Raw genomic sequence first — 26,039 nt, forward strand, 5'->3', positions numbered from 1 at the left:
TATCAAAATGACTTACCTCTTTGTCCTCTGTAGGACCATGGCCGCCAACAAAATGTTTACTGCATATAAAATGTGAATGGCTTCACCTTGCTGGCATTAAACTGGTCTTTTGGATGTCTGCGCAAGTTGATCAATTCTTCACTTTTTTTCCTCCCGAGTTTTTGGTTTCGGGAAATGTATGAAGAAAACATCCTTCATATGTCGTCATTTCTAGAGTCGTTTGTACAAGTTCCATAGCAGCAGTGTTTGATCAGCATGTTCTTTTTTGAAAGATTACCAGAGAAAACAAGCAGAAATAACATGGATTGTATGCGAGGGCGTGTTTATAATGACCCACTTCCGATGGCGACATCTGAGTCTAAAAATAGCATTCGTGCGGTACGCTATTACAAATATTTTCAGTATGAATGTGTTTATTTTTGGGATTTGCATTGGGAAACACATAAAAGCTGAAGAGAAAAGCCTAAATGTACACAACTTTACACAGAATGCAAAAATGTGCAGGGCAAAATTGTTGGCACCCTCACCTCAATAATTGGTTGCGCATCCTTTAGAAGAAATAACAGGAAGCAATCGTTTCCTATAACCATCAACAAGTTTCGTGCACCTTTCAGATGGAATTTTGAACCACTCTATTTTTGCGAACTGTTTCAGGTCTCTCAGATTTGAAGGGTGCCATCTTGCAACAGCAATTTTGAGATCTCTCCATTGTTGTTCAATGGGATTTAGATCCAGACTCATCAATGGCCAGCAGAGAATTCTCCATTGCTTTGTCTCCAACCATTTCTTGTTGCTATTTGAGGAATTTTTTGGGTCATTGTCCTGTTGGAACACCTATGACCTCTGACGCATGTTTTTTTTTCTTTTCATTAAAAAAAAAAAAAAAAAAAAAAAAAAAAACATAGTAACCTTCGTTATGTTTGGAAGTCATTTAATGTTGTGAATCAACCGTTTAAGTTGTTAAAATTGCTCCCGTTTTTGCATTAGTTCCCTTCTGTCTACTTGTGACTTGATGTGTAGCATCATGTGGGCGTAGTTTGTAGGCTATCGGCTACAGTCAGGTATTATTAGAGGCACCTAGCCTAGCATCATGTTTGCAACGGCGTCACAACTCCCTCTTTCCCACTCCCACTCTTCTCTCTCCGTGTCTCTTACTTTTCTCACATCATTCAACCAACATAGTAATGCATAGTAATGCACATTGTCTCGTTTCCGAAACGGTGACAAAATCTGAACGGAGAAAAAAACATAATGCACGCAAAACGTACAGATTTTGAACGTACGGCGTACACATTTAAAAATCAGAGCTCACTTGTACAAATTACGCCGAAACCATACAATTTGACAGGTATGAAATTGTCACATTTCTGAATTTTGTAAGCAAAATCTCTCCGACAGCATCACTAACTCACTGCAGTCATAAGAAGGAGGACGTGGGATGATTCTCAAAACATTTTCATCCATTGTCAAAAAGTAAGGATACATTTTTATGTTACTGGACAAATCCGGCCAATCGGAAGAGTTCATTTCGCATAATTCTGTGTTTGTAAGAGATTCAGAGCATGAAAGTGATCTTTTGGTCATGTCCACGTGAAATCGGATCCTCTGCAGTTTCACGGGTGGATTCCATGAACCAAATGGGTCACTAAAACTTCTATATTCACCATCAAGAAATCCAATGCGCCAACAGTGCATTCTACCAGGCAAACTACGGTTGCCTGACACCACCCCTGCTTCCCAGTCTATATTGTATCCCACCTCAACTTCCCACTCATGCCTTCCCGGGTCTAGAGCAGAACCGAGCACAGTGTTCCACTTGAACCTCTCCGGGTTGTTTGGACGTCGCTCGTTTCCTCCTTTCCAAATCACGCTGGTGAGATCTTCAGAGAGACTGGGATTTTGATGCGCCGTGTTTTGGTCCAGAATGACGGGACTGTAGGACACTATCTCCTTCATTTGTTCCCACACACAGTACTTGAGGTTGCCCAGGTGTTTGGCTTCATCCAGCAAAGCTCCTCGGCTCAGCATGGGTTTGACCGGGAGCTTATGGATACTGCTCATAGCAGTCTGGAAGTTCTTTAAGAAGGAAAGGTGGTCAGACATCAGCTGCTCCTCTGTGCTTCTGATCACGTCTGAGAGAGCTGCCATTTTTCTGCTGAGAGCCGCAATCTTCTCCTTCATTGTCTGACTCTTCTTTTTCTCTTCTTCCCTGACGGCAGACAACCTGGCCACCTCCTCAACCTGCAGGAAGTCACGAAGCTCCTCAAAATCCATCTTAATCTTGCTTTCAACCTTCTCCCTCTGGACCTTGATGTACACTGATTGTTCCTTGCAGTTCTCTCTACAATAATGATACTCTTTTAGTCTTCTCTTTGCTTTATTTAGGCCGTCATGGAGTGCCTCTCTGAGATCTTGCAAAGCTTCATCGACAGGACAATACTTGTGGCCAGCATGGATTTTTGCATCTCTGCAGATACAGCACACGAGCTCCTGGTGGTCCAAACAGAAGAGTTTGAGTTTCTCCTCATGCAAGCTGCAAAGATCCTTCGACTTGACTGACACTCTTGAAAGTTTTTCACAGACGTTCCTCAGTGCCAAGTTCAATGGTGGATCAGGTGACGTAACCCCTGTCCTACAGACAGGACACGATTTCTCTCCTTTGTCCTTCCACTGTTGCAGACACGCACGGCAGATAATATGACTGCACGACAACATGACAGGATCTTTGAAGACGTCCAAACAGGTTGGACACTGAAGATGGTCCTCCACTCTTCCGGCCATGGTCCTTGTGAAGACACTGTATTAGTATACAAGCTTTTTATGTTTACTCTCAGGACAGCTGCAGTTCTTCTGCCACCGTCACGAGTTTACTGTCCGAAGTTCAAAAGTGCACTTCCTCCTTGCTGGTGCTTGATTTGGACCTATTAAGAGCAACTTTTATGGATTTAGTATCTTTGTAGAATTGAGATATTGAACAGTGCAACATGAAATGGAGGCAGTAACAGCTCAACAACACAGCCAATCTTGTATAATCACACTTATTGTAACACATTAAGTCAGGGGCCACGACTCTTTGACCTCTGGAGCTAATGATGGTCCAAATGAGCCAATCTCTGAGCAATCGTACTTTATTGTCTCTGCAACATCCTCTTGTGACACCCTCTTCCTGCATGCATGTAAGGCAGAGATACAGTAAATGCCACAGAGTCAAGACTAATACACATTTCCTGTTTGCTTAGCCTTATGTCACTATTTACAGACACTATGCCTTTTCATGGGCTATCATCATTTGTTATGGTAGCATTCTGACAGACCAGAAATTGCGGTACCACCTTCAGTGAGGTGCTCTACATTTATTATCTTAATGCACAGAGAGTTGTATTGCTTTGCATTACCTGCAAGCTTCTCTACTGTTGAGGTCTGTGACTGTTCATTAAAAGGATGCCTTCCCCATTTACTGGGCAGTCATGGCTTCCATTGACGACGCTAGAAGCTTGTCTGGAAGGGGCGAATGTTCATTCAAAAGGGACTGGACACTTAGCACCTTCAGTGGCAGCCAGTGAGTGCCCTAGAAAGGGTTAATATAATTTTTTTGGGTGTGAAACTATTTTTAGCTTGACCCTTAGGTTTTTCTGTTGAGTTTGGACTCCTGTGTATTGACCTTGTAAAGGTTATTGAACCATTTCCCATTGTCTGAGCGCTGTTGTGTTGTGTGTCGTGTGGTTCGAATAGTATGGAGTGGCCAGCTACGGGTTCAGCCAACTCCTTGGAGGTTTTGAGCAACTCACCCCTGGCTACCTCAAGGCTGATATTCTTCAGCAAACGTTGTTGAACTGTAATTACTGTCTTCTGAGTCTTACTATTGAATCCACCTGGCGAGCTCCTGTTTGACAATAACTAATCACTGTACTGTGAAACACTGCTTTTTGGTATGAGTGAAGGATTGTACAGTAATTACTTGGAGTGTGTGGCAGAATATATATATATATATATATATATATATATATATTTTTTTTTGGCTAAATAAGGTTTGATGTGGCATTGTAGAATTTTGGAAATATTCAACCATAGCAACAATTTTCACCAAAATACACTAAATCTGTCCTATTAGTTTGAACTGACAATTTTAGGATCATACATGTTCAAAAATAGAAGAAAAAAAATCATTTCTTTGGGACTTTGTTAGATTGCTGTCATAAATAATTGACATACTAGATTGGAGTTGGTAGATTATGTATGTATCTCTATAGTAACTGCTCCGATAGCTCAGATTAAAAAAATATATTTACCGTATTTTTCGGACTATAAGTCGCACCTGAGTACAAATCGCACCAGCAATAAAATGCCCAATGAAGGGGGAAAAATATGTAAGTCGCACCGGACTATAAGTCGCATTTTGGGGGAAATTTACTTGATAAAATCCAACACATAGAACAGATATGTCATCTTGAAAGGCAATTTAAAATAAAAATACAATGGAGAACAACATGCTGAAAAAGTGTACAGTATGATAATGTTACATAATGCATGAACAACGAACGAGGCCGGTATGTTAACGTAACATAGCTAAAATTAAGAGTTATTCAGATAACTATAGCACAAAGAACATGCTAACAAGTTTACCAAACCATCAGTGTCACTCCAAAACACCAAATATATATATATATATATATATATATATATGTGTGTGTGTGTGTGTGTGTGTGTGTGTGTGTGTGTGTGTATGTATGTATATACTCACCGGCCACTTTATTAGGTACACCTGTCTAACTGCTCCTTAACACTTAATTTCTAATCAGCCAATCACATGGCGGCAACTCAGTGCATTTAGGCATGTAGACATGGTTTAAGACAATCTCCTACAGTTCAAACCGAGCATCCGTAATGGGAAGAAAGGTGATTTGAGTGACTTTGAACGTGGCATGGTTGTTGGTGCCAGAAGGGCTGGTCTGAGTATTTCAGAAACTGTTGATCTACTGGGATTTTCACTCAAAACCATCTCTAGGGTTTACAGAGAATGTTCTGAAAAAGAAAAAATATCCAGTGAGCGGCAGTTCTGTGGGCGGAAATGCCTTGTTGATGCCAGAGGTCAGAGGAGAATGGCCAGACTGGTTCGAGCTGATAGAAAGGCAACAGTGACTCAAATAACCACCCGTTACAACCAAGGTAGGCAGAAGAGCATCTCTGAACGCACAGTACGTCGAACTTTGAGGCAGATGGGCTACAGCAGCAGAAGACCACGCCGGGTGCCACTCCTTTCAGCTAAGAACAGGAAACTGAGGCCACAATTTGCACAAGCTCATTGAAATTGGGCAATAGAAGATTGGAAAAACGTTGCCTGGTCTGATGAGTCTTTATTTCTGCTGCGGCATTCGGATGGTAGGGTCAGAATTTGGCGTCAACAACATGAAACCATCCTGCCTTGTATCAACGGTTCAGGCTGGTGGTGTAATGGTGCGGGGAACATTTTCTTGGCACTCTTTGGGCCCCTTGGTACCAATTGAGCATCGTTGGAATGCCACAGCCTACCTGAGTATTGTTGCTGACCATGTCCATCCCTTTATGACCACAATGTCCCCAACTTCTGATGGCTACTTTCAGCAGGATACTGCGCCATGTCATAAAGCTGGAATCATCTCAAACTGGTTTCTTGAACATGGCAATTAGTTCACTTTACTCAAATGGCCTCCACAGTCACCAGATCTCAATCCAATAGAGCACCTTTGGGATGTGGTGGAACGGGAGATTCGCATCATGGATGTGCAGCCGACAAATCTGCACCAACTGTGTGATGCCATCATGTCAATATGGACCAAACTCTTTGAGGAATGCTTCTAGCACCTTGTTGAATCCATGCCACGAAGAATTGAGGCAGTTCTGAAGGCAAAAGGGGTCCAACCCGTTACTAGCATGGTGTACCTAATAAAGTGGCCGGTGAGTGTATATATATATATATATATATATATATATATAATGTGTGTGTGTTTGTGTGTATACTTTTATCGAGGCCCACGCTAATATGTGAGGGTTTTACACTCTACTATTGTGACAATCTATATTAATGAGTCCTGATTTTTTTTGTTTAATGGTCGCCCAATCAAACTGAGAATAACTAAAGAGAATTTATCAACAAAACATAGTATGACTAATCTCATGCACGCTTGCTAACAATTTTCTGTTAAGTCACCCTGTAATTGTTTGAGTTTAGGTTTGTGTGGTCCAGCATTAGACAGTCTCAGGATACCATTCCTACAATTAAAAAAATAGAAGAAAAGAATGACACTGAGGCCATACCACTGAGGCCATACCAAGTATAAGTGCAGCTGTTACTCAAGTTAATGGTTTGAATATCAAGTGATTATAGAAAGATGACAAGAAACATAGTAGTCAGGGGGAGACAAATGCAATTGAGTCACAGCCAGACAGGAAAGTATTTCCACTAAAAACAAGAGAAGGTTATTTACTGAGCGATTCCAGACAAGCCTGACTCAAGCTACGAATGCTGCTTTAATCCCAAACATTAACTTTAGCACGAGAAGGTCATAATAATAACTTGAGATGCTTTAAAGTGTATGGTACTAGTACAAACCGGATTCCGTCGAAGTTGGGAAATTGTGTAAAATGTAAATAAAAACAAAATACAACGATTTGAGAATCCTTCTCAACCCATATTCAATTGAATACACTACAAAGACAACATATTTAATGTTTAAACTGATAAACTTAATTGTTTTTTGCCAAATAATAATTAACTTAGAATTTCATGGCTGCAACACGTCCAGTAGAAGTTGGGAAAGGTGGCAAAAAATACTGAGAAAGCTGAGAAAAGCTCATCAAACACCTATTTGGAACATCCCACATGTGACTAGGCTAATTGGGAACAAGTGGGTACCATAAAAATAGCCTCCCCAAACATGCTCAGTCATTCACAAGCAAGGATGGGGCGAGGTTCACCACTTTGTCCACAACTGCGTGAGAAAATAGTTGAACAGTTTAAGAACAACATTTCTCAAAGCAAAATTGCAAGGAATTTAGGGATTTTAACATCTCCGGTCCATAATATCATCAAAAGGTTCAGAGAATCTGGTGAAATCAATGCACGTAAGCGCCACGGCCGGAAACCAAGACTGAATGACCGTGACCTTCAATCCCTCAGACGGCACTGCCTTAAAAACCGATATGAGTGTGTAAAGGATATCACTAAATGGGCTCAGGAAAACTTCAAAAAGCCACTGTCAGTAAATACAGTTCATCACTACATCAGTAAGTGCGGGTTAAAACCAGTGTTGTTAATCTTACTGAAAAAAAGTTATTAATTATAGTTACAAATTACTTCTCCCAAAAAGTAATTGCGTTAGTAACTCAATTACCTGAATGTAAGAGTAATTAGTTACTTGGCAAAGTAATTGGTGATAATTACTTTTTTTTTTCCTCAAAAAAAAAAAAAAAAAAAAAAAACATAGGCCACACTATGTGTTAATGCTAAGTTTTTTTGTGAAGGTTTTTGGTACAATTGGCCCGAGCCCAATTCTTTACCCTAATTTACCCTTCACCCTGAATCAACTGTTAAAAGTTGTTAAAATTGCTCCCATTATTGCATTAGTTCCCTTCTCTCTACTTTTGACAAATGAAAGTTTTAAAACTATTTCATCATTTAAAGATAGATTCAAGTCCAGATTTTGCCGATTTAGAAGTATTTTAGATAAAAAGTTACTTCGGTTCGTTAGGAAGGTTCTCTACAACAGAGCCATAATAAAAGTTCTACTGCTTTAAGATGGCGGCTGTTTACTAACGCATCTAGTGCCGTGTCTGTCATTTTGCATCTAGTTATATCTATATACAGTATATGCAGTGTTGTTAATTTTACTTTAAAATAGTAATTAATTACAGTTACAAATTACTTCTCCCAAAAAGTAATTGCGTTAGTAACTCAGTTACCTGAATGTAAGAGTAATTAGTTACTTGGCAAAGTAACTAGTGATAATTTTTTTTTTCTCAAAAAAAAAAAAAAACAACAACAAACACAAACAAACAAAACAGGTCACACAATGTGAAGTTTAAAGGATTTGGGGGACAATTGGCTCTGGCCCAATTCTTTACCCTCCACTTAACTAGACACAAGGGTATTGCGATAACTAGCTAGTAACCTTTGCTATGTGTGGAAGTCATTTAAAGTTGTGAATCAACCGTTAAAGTTGTTAAAATTGCTTCCGTTATTGCATTAGTTCCCTTCTGTCTACTTTAAACATGTGTAAGTTTTAAAACTGTTTCATCATTTAAAGATAGATTTAAGTTAAGATTTTGCCGATTTAGAAGCATTTTAGATTTAACAAAAAAAAAAAAAAACTTAGGTTCGCTAGGAAGGATCTCTACATCAGGGCCTTAATGAGAGGTCTACTGCTTTAAGATGGCGGCTGTTTACTAACGCATGTAGTCCTTAAAACATGTTGGCAATGCAGCTGTGTCAGTTTTTGCATCTAGTTCTATAATATGATATCTACCGTGTCATGTGGGCGTAGGCGTCAGGTATTATTGGAGCCACCTAGCATCGCGGTTGCAACGGCGTCTTCCCCACTGCTGCTCTGCTCTCGTCCCCGTGAGTCCGTTTCTCTCTGACTTTTTTTATTCAACCAACTTAGTAACGCATAGTAACGCACGCCTTTCCCGCCTCAGTAACGGTAACGGCGTTGCCAAGATGAGAAAAGTAATTAATTAGATTACTCATTGCTGAAAAAAATAACGCCGTTAGTAACGCCGTTATATTGTAACGCCGTTATTAACAACACTGGTTAAAACTCTACCATGCAAAGCAAAAGCCGTTTATGAACAACATCCAAAAATGCTGCCGGGTTCTCTGGGCCCGAGCACATGTAAAATGGACTGATGCACAATGAAAAAGTGTTTTGTGGTCTGATGAGTCCACTTTTCAAATTGTTTTTGGAAACACTGGAAGTCGTGTCCTCCGGACCAAAGAGGAAGCGAACCATCCGGACTGTTATCAATGCAAAGTTCAAAAGCCAGCATCTGTGTTGGTATGGGGGTGCATTAGTTTCCATGGCATGGGTGACTTACATTTCTGTGAAGGCAACATAAATGCTGAAAAGTACATACAGATTTTGGAGCAAAATATGCTGCCATCCAAGCGACGTCTTTTTGCTTATTTGCTTATTTCAACAAGATAATGCCAAGCCACATTCAGCATGTGTTACAACAGCGTGGCTTTGAAGTAAAAGAGTCCAGGTTCTCCCCTGGCCCGCTTGCAGTCCAGACCTGTCTCCCACTGAAAATGTGTGGCGCATTATGAAGTGTAAAATACAACAGAGAAAACCCCGGACTGTTGAACAACTGAAGCGGTTCATCAAGCAAGAATGGGAAAGAATTCCACATGAGAAGCTAAGAGACTAGGTGTCCTCTCTTTCAAAACGTTTTTTGAGTGTTATTAAAAGGAAAGGTGATGTAACGAAGAGGTAAACATGCCCTTTCCCAACTTCTACTGCACGTGTTGCAGCCATGAAATTCTAAGTTAATTGTTATTTGAAAAATAAAGTTTGAGTTTGAGCATTAAAAATGTTGTCATTGTAGTGTATTCAATTGAATTTAGGTTGAAAAGGATTTTCAAATCATTGTATTTTGTTTTTATTTATATTTTACACAATTTCCCAACTTCAACTGAATCCGCTTTGTACTAATTTCCGAGCATAACCTATAGAAAAAATATATTTTAATCACTAAAATCTATACTCTTAATCCCAATTGATATAGTGAAGTATCAAACAAAGCAGCCATCAACTTGAGTGCCATTATGAGCAATTTTAACTTTGTTGTTATTATTATTATTATTTTTGCCAGTAATAAACCTACTCTGTTGTATACCTTTGAGAAGTTTAATGCAGCACAGGTATGAATTTAAAAAAAATTCATATAACTGTCAAACAAAATTGAACATTGCTGTATTTTGCACGATTTTTACCCCAGTTCTAATGTTGGAAGGGGATGCACCTGGCAGTTGCATTCCGGTTAACAGCAAGTAATACCGTAATAATATTCATCTATTCATCCATCGCTGTTTAATCGTAACTGTCAACCGTAGGAGCCTAGAAAGGTTGCTAGTGTACTAATAATGAAGGCGGATAGGTGTAAATTGTCGAAAAAGAAGGTTTAAACATCGATAGAGCAAGAGAGTAGTCAGAAAATTGCATCTCCAAGAGTCTTCTCTCGAAAATTGGGCTAAAACTGAAGTGAATGGCAGTACGTTTAATGACGTCAAACCCGTGCGCCGCGCTTTTACCTCGGCCATTTTTATTCACGTCAGCAAAACAACCGCATTGGCTCCTGGTTGTACAGTACTGCCTTGTTGGCATTTATGGTCTCTCTCATTTTTCTGACATTGAATCGATTTTTATAGACACGACAACGAGTGCTCTCAGGAAATCTTGTCTTCTGGATCATGCCCTTCGACCCCGACCATCCTCCGGCTAAAAAATTCAAGCCGGGGTCTGTTTTTTTCCGCCTCGACAAGCAGAAACCTGGCATGCTGCTGCCTGGGAAGGCAAAAGCGACCACACCAATTGATGTCCAAAGGAAACAGCTTCCCATTTACCAAGCGAGAACTCAGCTCTTGAGTCAACTGAGACAGCTTCACAATGCTATTCTCATCGGTAAAGTATCACATTCAAGTATCTGTAATCTATTCAACATGGTATTAAAAAAACACACAAATGTGCTTTGCATATCGAACGTATAACATTATAAAACGATAAATTAAATAATAGTAAAGAGTGTAAGTACATTTGCCTAACTTGCTGCTCCAACTACACAGTTATTAGAAAATGCTAAATGCTTTTAGCGTTAACCCTTATAGGACAATGGACTACTTTTTGGTAATTAAAATAACAAACGACCTCATAAAGACCTGGCGTCAGCAAACGTGGACATCACATTTTGGGTCATGTATGTATTATAATATTTACAAGTGTAGTTACAAGATCAAAAATGTCATTTGTATGATGTGATACATCATTGGAAAGCTTAAAACGACAATTTTCTGGGGGAAGAAAAAATTTGAAGAGGAGGGCATTAAAAAAAAAAAACATTTAAACAGCAAAACCCTAACTAGAGGTGAGAGCACGCGAGAGCAGAATTAAAGACTATTCATTTTAACGAGATATTATCATGTACTTACCTTGTTTCGATCCAAAAACTCCATGTAGCATGTATCATCGAGTGTCAAGACACAGCTGTGAATGGCCAAAGCTGGATTTTGGGGGGATTTTATGGGTGAAACATGGGCATATAACAAGGGTCGCGATGCAGAAATCTCAGACATAAAGGAGTGGTCGAGATTTTCATTTTCATATATTTACCCTTTAAAAGTTTCTTTTTTCAAATTTTCTTTGTTTGGATGGATTATTTATCATCTAAAATATTGGCGAAAATGCGACAGTAACGAAAAAAATACAATTAAGCGATACTTATGAGGTATATATCTGTGAATTTTTTAGACGCTAATATTTTCATTGTGACGTAATTTGTTTAAAAGTTAAAAATGTGCGAGTGAATAATTTTTTAAAGTTTTTTTTTTTTCAACTAAATATTAGACATCAATTAATGATTCTAAGCTAAAAATGACAGACATTTCGAATAATAAATACAATTACTTCTTTTTATGGCTAGGTCGAAACAAAAGCGGTTGCGTGACATCTGTAAACGAGGGTTTTCAGGGTAAAACGACAAATTAAAAATAGTTCGGGGGCTTATTGCGCCATGAATCTGCTATGGCAGCATATAGACCAGCGGTCTCAAACCGACTCCACAAAGGGCCGCAGTGGGTCCTGGTTTTTGTTCCAACAGATCCAGCACAAACAGTTCAACCAATGAGGTTTCTACTAACATAAGCAGCACCTGATTGCAATCAACTGATTACACTTGTAAGAAACCAGATTGGTGAAAAGATATTTGTCTCGTTTGGTTGGAATGAAATCCAGTACCCCCTGCGGCCCTTTGAGGACCGGTTTGAGACCACTGATATAGACATATTGTTGTATCAAACTCAACAGTTGTTTTGGCTTAGAATACAGCAGTTTTTTTGTCTGTGTCTAGTCTTATCTGTGTTTTCCGCCAAATATATATATGTATATGTACATAATATATTGATTGATTACATTTATAATTTAACATAATGTAAATTAAAACAAGTAATAACAGTTATACACTCTTTGACGGCCCTAGACGTCCGAATCATTTTGACTGGGAGGGTTGAATGAACAAATTAAATTAAAAAATTATATCTTTCTGAACAACTACCAGGCATATGTCTGTTTGAGATGGTATGACATTTTTTAAATATTTTTTTGACAAGATCAATTTTGTTGTCAGGGGAGACCGGCTCAGGGAAGACCACCCAGATACCTCAGTATCTTTATGAAGCTGGGATTGGACGGCAGGGCCTAGTTGCCATAACTCAGCCTCGCCGAGTAGCTGCAATCTCACTTGCAGGGAGGGTTGCAGAGGAGAAGAGGACGCAGCTTGGCAAGTTGGTATGGCCCCATCACATTCATTTTTTGTCCTTTCCCACGCTATTCAATTAAAGTTGAATATGAAAATCACAAAATGTAACAAAAACTGATGCAAGAAATTCAAGCATTCCAACATGATTCATGTTAAGAATAAAAACATAACTTGCAAAGTTGTTATGCATAAAAGACCCTACATTTCCTCTAGTGCTTAAAATTACAACCGTAAATATCACTTATATATACAAATAGATGCAAAATGTGCAGCGTGAGGTAATCAGCTGTTCACTTGTCGGCCATTTAGTGTCGGTGCCTACATTAAGTCAATGGAGCGTGTACTTTGAAATATCTATAAATTGCTCTTTTTTATACTCCTTGGTTTTTCATAAATGTCAGAGATGCTAAATCCACTTTTAAAAATAATATGTTTTTTCTTCAACAACCAACCTGAATCATAGCCATCTTACCACTTTTAATCCAAACCGTTTGAAAACCCGTCAAGGTTTCGCTGAGTTAAGAGTGGAGTAAATCACTCGCCTTAACATTCACTGCAGTAGAGCCTGCCAGGGAAGTCCCGTGCTTTAAGTTGGTCGCCGGTCACGAACGTTGCTAGCTCTGACTTATAGCATCTACAGGCATGAAAATCTCTCACCTTTCGGCGAAATTCGCCGTTTTGAAGTCAAAAAGGATGACCTACGTGAATCGTGTAGATCCGAGGAGAAAAAATTTTAAGGGGGGGGGGGGGGGGGTCGTTTGTAGGCATGTGCCAGTTACCTTCACGGATTACCATGCTATGAAAACGTCGCGGTTACAAAACCACTAAAATTTTCCGTCATACAGTAGTACGTATTCGTTATTTTTCATGTGTCGAAAATGCAGCCAGAATTAGCTTGGCGCGGCAGCGCTTACCCCTTCCCCTGTTTGATGCTGCGTGTGTCAGTGACGCTATTCCAGCAAACCCAAAAACAAGCACTCCAAACGCAAGGCGTAAATTCTTCAATTTATTGATCTCTCAAATCGTGGTAACTGAAATATACCAAATGAATACATTTAAAACGTTGTACACTCGTATTTTTCCACATGTGAGTAGCTTCAACAGTTTAGCTTCATGAAAAAGTTCGTCAAAAACAAAACACACATTTTCCTTTCAAATTCAATACACAAAGTTACTAAAAACTTACAAAGACGAATAATAGGCAAGGCTTAGCTAGGACAGCAACTTCATTGAGGTTAATCACAGCCGCTGAGAGAGAAACAAGTTTGTATGCGGGGAGGAAAAAAAAAAAAAGAGAGAGAGCGTCAAAGATCGCTAATTGCGACAGATGATCTTGTACTAAGCACAAATTCACATTCGCTGGAGGAGGTAAAGTATCACTCCCAATTGTTTTTAGATGAATGCATTTGCCAGCATATTGAATTTAGTGAGTAATGGTTTTCGTTTTCATATTTTGTGGTATGACAAAGTTACTGCCGTTCGTTGCAGCTTGCGTTGAACACTGCCGGAGCGTCCGGTGAAAAAATAGCTCCCGTTAAGGTAGCGTCAAGCTTGTGTATTTAACGGTAATATAAAAGCAGTGTTGTCAATAACGCGGTATCGTAATGCGTAACTAATCTGATTACTTTCTTTCAGTAAAGAACAATCTAACGCGTTCATTTTTCTAAATCAGTAATCTGAGTAAAATTACTTTCCTTGATGCCTGTGCGTTACTATTTTGTTATTGCCCCATGATGTGTGTAGAATGAAGAATACTGTAGTCATGGGAGTGACATCACATGTCACATTTTTTAATCGGGGATGGAACAAAAAGGGTCACGTGTATTACCATGATGCGTGAGCGCTGGGAGTTTGCGGCCAAAACAACATAGCCTTGCTACCTCGCCAGGATGCAATGAAATAGGCAGGAGATATACTACAAACGGCTGCATTTGCACACTGGAAACACAGCCATTACTTCACATTTTTGTCCAGTAAAGATAACAAAAATATCTCCGTGCGCTGCAAACTTTGCGCCGGCTCAAAAAGACTGTCCACCGCTATAAGCATCCAATTCAAGCACCACTTGGAATTACAGCACAACAGGTAACACGACAGCCAGGACTTTTTGATACTGCTCGTGCTCAATCCTCGGTTCAAGCTCAGTTGTTGTTGAGGGTTTTGAAAGCTTAGGTTTAAAGAAATTCTAAATATCCATCTTGCCTCCTCAGCTGTAGTTTTGGCTAAGCAATGCAAACGGCTGTCTCTAAGGTTCTATAGTCACATGATCTGTTCGAAAAATAATTTGGACCCATTATGAAATACTTTGAAGGATTCCTGTTCATTTTATTCATTTGTGTTGTTTGTTTTATTGCTCTAAAACTTTTATAGACAACATTTTAAGGGCCATATTCAATGGTCTTTATTTTAAAGGGGAAGTTCAGAATTTTTTACATTAGGCTTAATCTTTGAGTTAGCCGGGGTATAATTAGTCGTTGGAAATGATTTGAACAAATTCTGTGCAGTTTGACAGTTATTTGTTAGTTTCAGGGCTCCGGAGTGGCTAAGCTAGCAAGAGTCAATGGTGTTTGAAATCAACTCCTTCAACTAATTAAACCCCCGTTAACTCGAATATTAAGCCTTATGTGAAAAATTAAAATGGTCAAATTCGCCACATGTAGGACGTTTTGCCGACGGCGGACATTTTGGCAGAACGCCGGAACATATTTCCTCCACACCTTTCTCACCTTTTTAACCCCGGACCCATTTTCATGCCTGCATCTAGTTTTATATATGTTTTATCTATGACTATAACTGTTTTCAGGTGGGCTACACCGTGCGTTTTGAGGATGTCACATCCACAGAAACGAAGCTGAAGTTTATGACTGATGGCATGCTCCTACGGGAGGCTATTGGTGACCCCTTACTGCTGCGCTACACTGTGGTCATACTGGATGAAGCGCACGAACGCACCGTGCATACAGATGTGCTGTTCGGAGTTGTTAAGGCAGCTCAGCGCAGGCGTAAAGTACTTGGCAAGATTCCTCTGAAGGTAAGAAATGTTACGTGTTGTTTTCAGATGAATAAAAATGTATTCACCTCCTTATTTATTAGCATATTATAACTCTTTGAGTGCCACTGACGATTGACATCCACTCATGTGTCTCTAAAGACCTAAAGAAAACTTGTTAAAGGGATCCTCGATCTTTAAGACAATTAATTCTTCAAAGATAAATGTTAGTATGAGTTGTAATAATTTGATATAAAAAAACCCTCAATGTTTTCGTTTTAATAAAGTTTGTTAAATTATTTTAAGTGATAGGTCACCATTCGTGTTACGTCGCAGTGCGTGACGTCACCGGGCCCGTTGGCGAAATATATCGCAATATATCGCAACCCCCCCCCCCCCCCCCCCCAAAATAGCAATGATAGTTTTTTCCAATATCGTTCAGGTCTAGTGGCAGCCTTTGTTCATTGACTGCCACCCCTCCCATTTCAAAAGGATTGGATGTCCAGCTCTTTCAATGGCAGCCAGTGAGTTAAAAAGGATAGCATACGGGAAAAGATCGTGTGCACAGGGGAAGTGCAGAGACATTTTTAGAAATACTTTTTGTATCATTGTTTTTTTTTTTTCTCATCTTAACCTGCCCAGGTCATAGTGATGTCAGCTACAATGGATGTGGACCTGTTCTCTGAATACTTTAACAACTCACCTGTACTGTACCTGGAAGGCAGGCAGCATCCCATTCAGATCTACTACACCAAGCAAGCTCAATCTGACTACCTGCAAGCTGCTCTTGTCACTGTGTTCCAGATACACCAGGTAGTACACAATAAGTGAATGGTAACCTAATAAATAATCTTATTTGTACATTGTATAAATGAGTTGTTAGTAGTACTATTATTATTTAGTTGCATTATCTGAAGAGGTAAAAGTGAAATATGAATTTCACAGCAAAATATTTAATCAGAAATATAGTTTTTTTTTGTTTTGTTTTTTTGTACATTTGGTATTCAAATCAAGTCGTCATTGGGTTACCATTTACGATACATTCACAGGAAGCACCTCCATCACACGACATATTGGTGTTCATGACGGGCCAGGAAGAAATCGAGGCGCTAGCCAGGACTTGCCGGGACATTGCCAAGCATCTGCCGGACAACTGCGGCCCGATGGTAGTCATCCCTCTGTACGCATCGCTGCCTCCGACACAACAGCTCAGGGTTTTTCAAGCAGCACCAAAGGTAAAGTCACGAGTATTTAGAAGAGGAGCCATAGATGTGTCCTCTTCTATTTAGCCGTGATTTATTTTGTGGTATGTAGTAAAAATTCCATTAATTGAAGTCACACTTTTTTCTTCTTCCCTTGTTCTAGGGTTGCAGGAAGGTTATCTTGTCAACCAACATAGCAGAGACATCCGTTACGATATCTGGGATCAAATATGTTATTGATACTGGGATGGTGAAGGCCAAACGTTTTAATCCTGGTGAGATAACACGTCCTCTTCCCTAGTTGATCCTTAACTCTTTCAGTGCCATTGACAATGCTGGATGTCCAATCATCCTTCTGCTGTAAATTGGAATGAATTTGTCACCAGTAGATGTCCAATCCATTTGAAATGGGGGATGTGACAGCGAATGAACGAACGTTTATTCTAAATTAAATGAGTTTATTGACGGCGATAAACGTCCAATACATTTACAGTGGGAGTGTTGGCAGCGAATTGCTGCCAGCTTCCCACTTTCTATGGCCTTCAATGGCAGTTATAGCTTTGTAACCTTATTTAGGGGAACCGATTTGACCTTTCCAAAGATGTCCACTTGAATTCCCTCTGTATCACAGTAGCAACCGCCTAATATTCACACATTTAGGTTTCATAATATAATTCTTTTATATACAACTAATCATAGCAGTAGCATTTTCTTTGCTCTCTTTACTGTATCTACACTACTGGCCAAAAGTATTGGCACCCCTGGAATTCTGTCAGGTAATGCTCAATTTCTCCCAGAAAATGATTGCAATTACAAATGCTTTGTAGTATTATCTTCATTGATTTTGCTCGCAACGGAAAAAACACACAAAAGAGAATAGAAAAAAAAATCATTATCATTTTATACAAAACTCCAAAAATGAGCTTGCAGCCAGTTAAAATGGATTAAAGTTGACTCAACCTCGGTCCTTGTTTGTACCACATTGAGGATGGAGAAAAGAAAAAAGACCAAAGAACTCTCTGAGGACTTGAAAAGCAAAATTGTGAGGAAACATGGGCAATCTCAAGACGACAAGTGCATCTCCAAAGACATGAATTTTCCTGTGTCTACCGTGCGCAGTGTCATCAATAAGTGTAAAGCTCATGGCACTGTGGCTAATTTCCCTAGATGTGGACGGAAAAGAAAAATTGATGAGAGATTTCAACGAGAGATTTTGCGGATGGTGGGTAAAGAACCTCGACTAACATCCAAACAAGTTCAAGCTGTCCTGCGGTCCAAGGGTACAACAGTGTCAACCCGTACTATCCATCGGCGTCTGAATGAAAATGGACTCCATGGTAGGATACCCAGGAAGACCCCACTTCTGACCCAGAGACATCAAAAAGTTAGGTTGGAGATTGCCCAAACCTACCTGAGAAAGCCCAAAATGTTTTGGAAGAATGTTCTCAGATGACACAAAAGTAGAGCTTTTTGGAAAAGGCATAAACATAGAGTTTACAGGAAAAAAAACAAGGCCTTCAAAGAAAAGAACACAGTCCCCACAGTCAAACATGGCGGAGGTTTCCTGATGTTTTTGGGGTTGCTTTGCTTCCTCTGGCACTGGACTGCTGACTGTGTTCATGGCATTATGAAGTCTGAAGACTACCAACAAATTTTGCAGCAGGGACCAGTGTGAGAAAGCTGGGTCTCCCTCAGAAGTCATGGGTCTTCCAGCAGGAAAATGACCCCAAACGCACTTCAAAAAGCACTAGAAAATGGTTTGAGAGAAAGTACTGGAGACTATAGTCCAAACCTGAATCCCAGAGAACACCTGTGTTTTGAGAAGGCAAGGCACCCTTCAAATCTCAGAGACTGAAGCAATTGGCTAAAGAAGAGTGGGCTAAAATTCAAGCAGAGCATTGTAAGAAACTCATTGATGGATACCGGAAGCGGTTGTTCGCAGTTATTTTGTCTAAAGGTTGTGCTACCAAGTTTTAGGCTGAGGGTGCCAATACTTTTGTCCGAAAATGATAATGATTAATTTTTTTTCATTCTCTTTTGTGTTTTTTCATTGCAAGCAAAATAAATGAAGATATTGATACCAAAGCATTTGTAATTGCAATCATTTTCTGGGAGAAATTGAGCATTATCTGACAGAATTGCAGGGGTGCCAGTACTTTTGACCACCAGTGTACATACAGTGGGGCAAATAAGTATTTAGTCAAACACCAATTGTGCAAGTTCTCCAACTTGAAAAGATTACAGAGGCCTGTAAGTGTCAACATAGGTAAACATCAACCATGAGAGACAGAATGTGGGGGAAAAAAAACAGAAAATCACATTGTTTGATTTTTAAAGAATTTATTTCCAAATTAGAGTGGACAATAAGTATTTGGATTTGGTCACCTACAAACAAGCAAGATTTCTGGCTGTCAAAGAGGTCTAACTTCTTCTAACGAGGTCTAACGAGGCTCCACTCGTTACCTGTATTAATGGCGCCTGTTTTAACTCATTATCGGTATAAAAGACACCTGTCCACAATTTCAGTCAGTCAAACTCCAAACTCCACTATGGCCAAGACCAAAGAGCTGTCGAAGGACACCAGAGACAAAATTGTAGACCTGCACCAGGCTGGGAAGACTGAATCTGCAATAGGTAAAATGCTTGGTGTAAAGAAATCGACTGTGGGAGCAATTATTAGAAAATGGAAGACATACAAGACCACTGAAAATCTCCCTCAGTCTGGGGCTCCATGCAAGATCTCAGCCCGTTGCGTCAAAATGATAACATGAACGGTGAGCAAAAATCCAAGAACCACACAGCGGGACCTACTGAATGACCTACAGAGAGCTGGGACCACAGTAACAAAGGCTACTATCAGTAACACAATGCGCCACCAGGGACTCAAATCCTGCACTGCCAGACGTGTCCCCCTGCTGAAGCCAGTACACGTCCAGGCCCGTCTGCGGTTCGCTAGAGAGCATTTGGATGATCCAGAAGAGGACTGGGAGAAGGTGTTATGGTCAGATGAAACCAAAATAGAACTTTTTGGTAGAAACACAGGTTCTCGTGTTTGGAGGAGAAAGAATCCTGAATTGCATCCGAAGAACACTATACCCACTGTGAAGCATGGGGGTGGAAACATCATGCTTTGGGGCTGTTTTCTGCAAAGGGACCAGGACGACTGATCTGTGTAAAGGAAAGAATGAATGGGGCCATGTATCGAGAGATTTTGAGTGAAAATCGCCTTCCATCAGCAAGGGCATTGAAGATGAGACGTGGCTGGGTCTTTCAGCATGACAATGATCACAAACACACTGCCAGGGCAACAAAGGAGTGGCTTCGTAAGAAGCATTTCAAGGTCCTGGAGTGGCCTAGCCAGTCTCCAGATCTCAACCCCATAGAAAATCTGCAGAGGGAGTTGAGAGTCCGTGTTGCCCAACGACAGCCCCAAAACATCACTGCTCTAGAGGAGATCTGCATGGAGGAATGGGCCAAAATACCAGCAACAGTGTGTGAAAGGCTTGTGAAGAGTTACAGAAAACGTTTGGCCTCCGTTATTGCCAACAAAGGGTACATAACAAAGTATTGAGATGAACTTTTGGTACTGACCAAATACTCATTTTCCACCATGATTTGCAAATAAATTCTTTAAAAATCAAACAATGTGATTTTCTGTTTTTTTTTTCTCCACATTCTGTCTCCCATAGTTGAGGTTTACCCATGTTGACAATTACAGGCCTCGCTAATATTTTCAAGTGGGAGAACTTGCACAATTAGTGGTTGACTAAATACTTATTTGCCCCACTGTACAACTAATCATAGCAGGAGTATTTTCTTTGCTCTATTTATTGTATCCATTAATGTTGGTTGTTGATTGGCTCCCAGACAGTGGGTTGGAGGTCCTGGCAGTGCAGCGGGTCTCAAAAGCGCAGGCGTGGCAGCGAGCAGGCCGAGCAGGAAGGGAAGACTCAGGAATTTGCTACCGTCTCTACACAGAGCAGGAATTTGATAATCTCATTCCTATGAGTGTGCCTGAGATTCAGAGGTGATCTATGTTTATTTTTTTAACGACTTCTTTGGCACACTCAAGCCACCCGTTCCTATGAACTGACAGTGGCCTTATGTTTTATAGGTGTAATTTAGCCAGTGTGATGCTACAGCTAATGGCTCTCGGGATTCAAGACGTTACAAATTTTGATTTCATGTCCAAACCTTCTCCAGGTAAAGCACCAGAGCTCTTGGGCTCATTTCCTGACTGCCTAGTAACCTGCAATTTGACCACAATATTGCAGATGCTATCCGCTCAGCGATGGAGCATTTGGAGCTGCTTGGTGCTGTAGAAAAGAACAATGGACAGGTTGTCCTTACTCCTTTGGGGAAGAAGATGTCAAGTTTCCCCTTGGAACCAAGATTTGCTAAGGTAGTGCTGCTTGCTATTAGGTAGGCTTGGGCAACAAATTGATATTATGTATTAGTTTTTATTGTTTTTTTTTTAATGCAGTGCCATTGGCAGGGCTAGACATTGATTTTACTTTATTTGACAAAATCTTGACACTTTACCTTCCAGACAATCCTGATGTCCCCCAACTACTCCTGCTCAGAGGAGATTTTAAGTATTGTCTCTCTGCTGTCAGTCGACACTGTGCTGTATAACCCTCCAGCGCGGCGAGAAGAGGTTCTTGCTGTGCGCAAGAAGTTCATGTCCAGCGAAGGAGATCACATGACACTCCTCGCCATCTATAGAGCATTTAAGAAAGTCAGTGGGAACAAGGTGAGTAATGCACATTCAAATCACGTGACCAGAATCCACTGAGCTACTTGACATACCGTATGTATGTTTGTGCATTTTTCATTTGTAAAGGAGTGGTGTCGGGAGAACTTTGTGAACAGCAGAAACATGGGTTTAGTGAAAGACGTCCAAAGTCAACTTCGAGAAATCTGCCTCAAGGTATGTCTTCGCAAATTTCAATTAAGTAATCACCCGCTTGTTCGTAATAGGCAATTTGTGTATTCACTTTTGAGCATTTTAGTTTTCTATGTTTTTGTGTGTTTTTTTTTTTTTTTAATCAATGTTCCATTAATTGTACTTTGTATTTTTGTGTGCATGTGTATATGTAATGCTTTGTTTCTTGCCACTAGATGGCGGTAAACTCATATTTTAAGCAGGAATTGTTTAAGCTGAGCTGAGAGAAAATTTGTGCATTGACATAGGCCAGGGCGATAAATTGATCATGTATTTTAGTGTTTTAAAATGAGTTTGAAAGCATATCAAACTGTTGTTTAGTGGAACAGTATATTTAAAGTTAAAATAATTAATATAAACTAGGGTTGTCAAACAATTAAAAATTTTAATCGAGTTAATCACAGCTTAAAAATTAATCGTAATTAATCGCAATTCAAACCATCTATAAAATATGCCACATTTTTCTATAAATTATTGTTGGAATGGAAAGATAAGACACAAAACAGATATATACATTCAACATACTGTACATAAGTACTGTGTTTGTTTATTATAACAATAAATCAACAAGATGGCATTAACTTTATTAACATTCTATTAAAGCGATCCATGGATAGAAAGACTTGTAGTTCTTAAAAGATAAATGTTAGTACAAGTTATAGAAATGTTATATTAAAACTAAGGGTGTCAAACAATAAAAATTTTTAATCGAGTTAATTACAGCTCAAAAATTAATTAATCTTAATTAATCGCAATTCAAACCATCTATAAAATATGCCATATTTTTCTGTAAATTATTGTTGGAATGGAAAGATAAGACCGAGATGGATATATACATTCAACATATGGTACATAAGTACTGTATTTCTTTATTATAACAATAAATCAACAAGATGGCATTACCATTATTAACATTCTGTTAAAGCGATCCATGGATAGAAAGACTTGTAGGTCTTAAAAGATTTATAAAAATAATAAATAAAATATATAAATATATAAATAAATAAAATATATACATATTTTATGATCTTCATGTGATGTAAAGCACTTTGAATTGCCTTGTGTTGAATTGTGCTATATAAATAAATTTGCCTTGCCTTATAAACATTTATAGAAAATAAATAAAAGATAATAACTAGTGCAAGTTATAGAAATTTTATATTAAAACCCCTCTTCATGTTTTCGTTTTAATAAAATTTTCAATCAAAAAATAAACTAGTAGCCCGCCATTGTTAATTTCAATAATTACTTACACAATGCTCATGGATGCTGAAGCCTATAAAATCAGTCGCACCCAAGCGCCAGCAGAGGCTGGCAAAACTCCGAAAAACACAACAAGTACGCCTTTCACTTTGCTGTCCTTTTAATGTTTGAGCGGGGCATTTGTGCGTTAATTGCGTCAAATATTATAACGGGATTAATTTAAAAAATTAATTACCGCTCGTTAATGCGTTAATTTTGACAGCCCTAATTAAAACCCCTCTTAATGTTTTCGTTTTAATCAAGTTTGTAAAATTTTCAATCCAAAAATAAACTAGTAGCTCGCCATTGTTGATGTCAATAATAATTATGGTGCTGAAGCCTGAAACCCATAAAATCAGCTGCACCCAAGCGCCAGCAGAGGGCGGAAAAACACCAAAAAACACAACAAGTCAGAATGACACTGCTGTCATTTTAATTTGTTTGAGCGGGGCATGTGCGTTAAATGCGTCAAATATTTTAACGTGATTGATTTAAAAAATTAATTAACGCCCATTAATGCGATAATTTTGACAGCCCTAAATAAACAAATTTAAACATAAGGGAGACATGTTTTTTTTCTGCTGGCATAATTGCACAAAGTTCAGGATGACAGTTTGATGATGACATATTCTGTTCTGCTTCTCGTCCCATCAGATGAACTTGAAGCTAGAGTCATGTGGATCAGACACAGGGAAGGTGCGCCAATGCCTCGCCCACGGGATGTTCATCAACGCTGCGGAGCTTCAACCCGACGGCAGTTACTTAGCCCTGGACACCCACCAGTCGGTGGCCATCCACCCTTCCTCTGTTCTTTTCCAGGCCAAGCCAGCGTATGTAGTGTTTAATGAGCTGCTGCACACCTCGCGCTGCTACATGAGGGACTTGTGTCTGGTGGATGCGGATTGGCTGCTTGAGGCAGCACCGGAGTACTTTGGTCGCAAACTGCGTCCTGTTAAGAGCTAATCACTTGTGTGTAGTGCATCCCACTAAAACAGGTATTCATGTTGTTGTTGACCTAAAGCGATTTGCAGTTATGAACAGTTAGACTCATTCCACTCACTTTCAGTGTGAATGCTAACCATGAAATGAAGATAACCTTGCTGTTTTATACGGTTTTATAGTTCATTTTAAATGTTTGGACTGGTCTTGGCTTGTCTCAGTCTTGATTTCCAAACGTATTGCGGTGAGTTCTGGTCTTGGGCAAATATTGGTCTTGGAGAGTTTGTTTTTGAGCACAGCACGACTAGAAGTTTTAGTGTAATTGTGACATGACTGAAGTATGATAAGTTATTGGTACAGGATATACACATTGCAGTACTGTATATCACTGTCGAAGGGATGGTAAATGGAACGCCGTCGTAAATATTCCTACAGTAGGAATACCAATAATATAAAAAATTACAATATCACGAAAAAGTTTACTTATTTCCACTATAAGCTTTCCCATAATCTTCAAATTTCTCTAAATCATAAGATGTAGAAAAGGTTAGTGATGATTCACACCACCACACACTTGAGTCTTAAGTCAGTGTCATTGCAGCACAAATCTGCAAAATGATGTCTCATAAGCAACTCAAATTTGCCTGTTGGCTTGATTATCCGATCATGCAAAATGTAAAACATTTCTTCATGATTGCTTGTTTGGTAAAAATATGGGCTCAACCTCAAAATATATTTTGAGTTCATATACTTTTTGCCACGAATCTACAACTATGTAGAATAGAAATATTTGAATCGTATTTTTTTTGTATATGAAAATATTCAAAGTTTCAAAGGCATGTCAAAGTAACATGAGCTCCCTTTTGTTATATCTGCACCCACATGTGCATGTTGTTTTGACAGTTTCCAAACGGAGTACTGGAGCTTTCGGGTTGACGCATGAATGCATCTCCAAATTCTTCCTTTGAATATTATCTGCATTTAGCTCAGAAGATATTTGCTATGCATGGATATTATATGAAAAGATCTGATCACTCAGGTCTTTCTCACTTTGTAGAATGTAAATCACAGCTTAAGAAGCTTTTGTGATTTTGTACATTTTAACTCAGGACGTTACAATAAAAAAATATTCTTACACTGTGGAAACCATGCGGAAACTACTGCATGTACTGTTATAAGAGATGCACTTGTAGGTGTTGAGAACAGCTGATGATATCTGGTTTTATGTATGTATGTACTGTATGTACGTACGTAAATGTGTTGGGGTGTGTGTGCGTGAAGTTAGAACCTTTTTTTTTTCTTACTAAAAACCAAAACAATATATTTGAACATTGTTGGAATGCAAGAAAAAAAAAAAAACTTTTTTCCAGTAAATTCAAAAGTATGTTTTAATTGACATCATAACAAGAGGTTAACACAGGTTGGTGAACACGTTTGCGTAAAAAAACAAACAAACAAACAAACAGCAATTTCCAGGCAGTGTGTGCATTAACGTTGGTATTTCGGCAAATGTGGCTTTGTTTTTTTTTTTGTTTTTGTTTTTTTAAAGCTTTTTCTTTCATGGTGGAGGTGGAGTCTTATAGAGTTTACATCATAAAAGGATATCTTTTTTTTTTAAGGTTTTTAAATCCAAAAACAAAGAGATGAAAGTTATTTATACTGTAACAAGGGCTCTGAAAGTCTGGGGGCTAGAGGAATCAAGCACGATGATGCAGCAAGTGAGGCAGATGTGGAGCAACTGTACTAGGCTTTTCTGCAGAGGTGGGTAGTATTGCATTATTGCAATGTTACATTTACTTGAGTAACTTTTGTCCACTAGAGAGCGCTCATGTTCTTTGGACGGGTAATATAATTGTTTTTGTCCCCTCCCCCCCCCCCCCCCCCCCACACACACACACACACAAAATAATTTACAGTATATTGAATTTCAAGCAATTTTTGATCACTTGACGGTGCATTAAGGAGAGGAAAAGGAATCAAAATCGTTCCAAAAGTGGTTCAGAATACCGTATCAGCATGGAAGTGTAGTCGCAGAAAAACTAATGGTTGACAACGTCACCTCAATAAAGCACAATTACGATAAAACGGTTTCACAATGTTACTTATTACTTGAGTATTCTTTTCAACGAATGCTCTTTTACTCGTACTGTAAAATTTGGGATGACTCTTACCTTTATTTGAGTAATATCTGGAAGTAACGCTACTATTACTTGAG

At 39.2% G+C, this 26,039-nt stretch overlaps 2 protein-coding genes across 5 annotated transcripts in view; one reads left to right on the forward strand and one right to left on the reverse strand.

The window, feature by feature from the left end:
• The window catches only part of dhx33 (DEAH (Asp-Glu-Ala-His) box polypeptide 33), a 67,862-nt gene that overhangs the window by 34,776 nt on the left and 7,047 nt on the right, over positions 1–26,039 (forward strand). For 2 of the 4 annotated variants that reach the window (XM_057821583.1, XM_057821585.1), the window contains 12 exons: positions 10,406–10,658; positions 12,376–12,536; positions 15,311–15,538; positions 16,139–16,309; positions 16,546–16,731; positions 16,862–16,973; positions 20,566–20,725; positions 20,813–20,901; positions 20,973–21,100; positions 21,248–21,451; positions 21,542–21,628; positions 23,540–25,585. In XM_057821583.1, coding sequence (XP_057677566.1) covers positions 10,448–10,658; positions 12,376–12,536; positions 15,311–15,538; positions 16,139–16,309; positions 16,546–16,731; positions 16,862–16,973; positions 20,566–20,725; positions 20,813–20,901; positions 20,973–21,100; positions 21,248–21,451; positions 21,542–21,628; positions 23,540–23,848 — 2,046 coding nt within the window. In that variant the 5' untranslated portion in view covers positions 10,406–10,447 and the 3' untranslated portion in view covers positions 23,849–25,585. Of the gene's footprint in view, positions 1–8,136; positions 8,597–10,405; positions 10,659–12,375; positions 12,537–15,310; positions 15,539–16,138; positions 16,310–16,545; positions 16,732–16,861; positions 16,974–20,565; positions 20,726–20,812; positions 20,902–20,972; positions 21,101–21,247; positions 21,452–21,541; positions 21,629–23,539; positions 25,586–26,039 lie in introns of those variants that run through there. The other 2 variants (XM_057821586.1, XM_057821587.1) reach the window with 2 other exon arrangements.
• LOC130906841 (E3 ubiquitin-protein ligase TRIM35-like) lies at positions 1,360–2,781 on the reverse strand. The gene has a single exon (XM_057821507.1). It carries the CDS (start codon positions 2,779–2,781, stop codon positions 1,360–1,362), a length of 1,422 nt encoding a protein of 473 aa, XP_057677490.1.

The sequence above is a fragment of the Corythoichthys intestinalis genome, chromosome 18 (assembly GCF_030265065.1).
Source record: "Corythoichthys intestinalis isolate RoL2023-P3 chromosome 18, ASM3026506v1, whole genome shotgun sequence".
Classification (NCBI taxonomy): Eukaryota; Metazoa; Chordata; class Actinopteri; order Syngnathiformes; family Syngnathidae; genus Corythoichthys; species Corythoichthys intestinalis.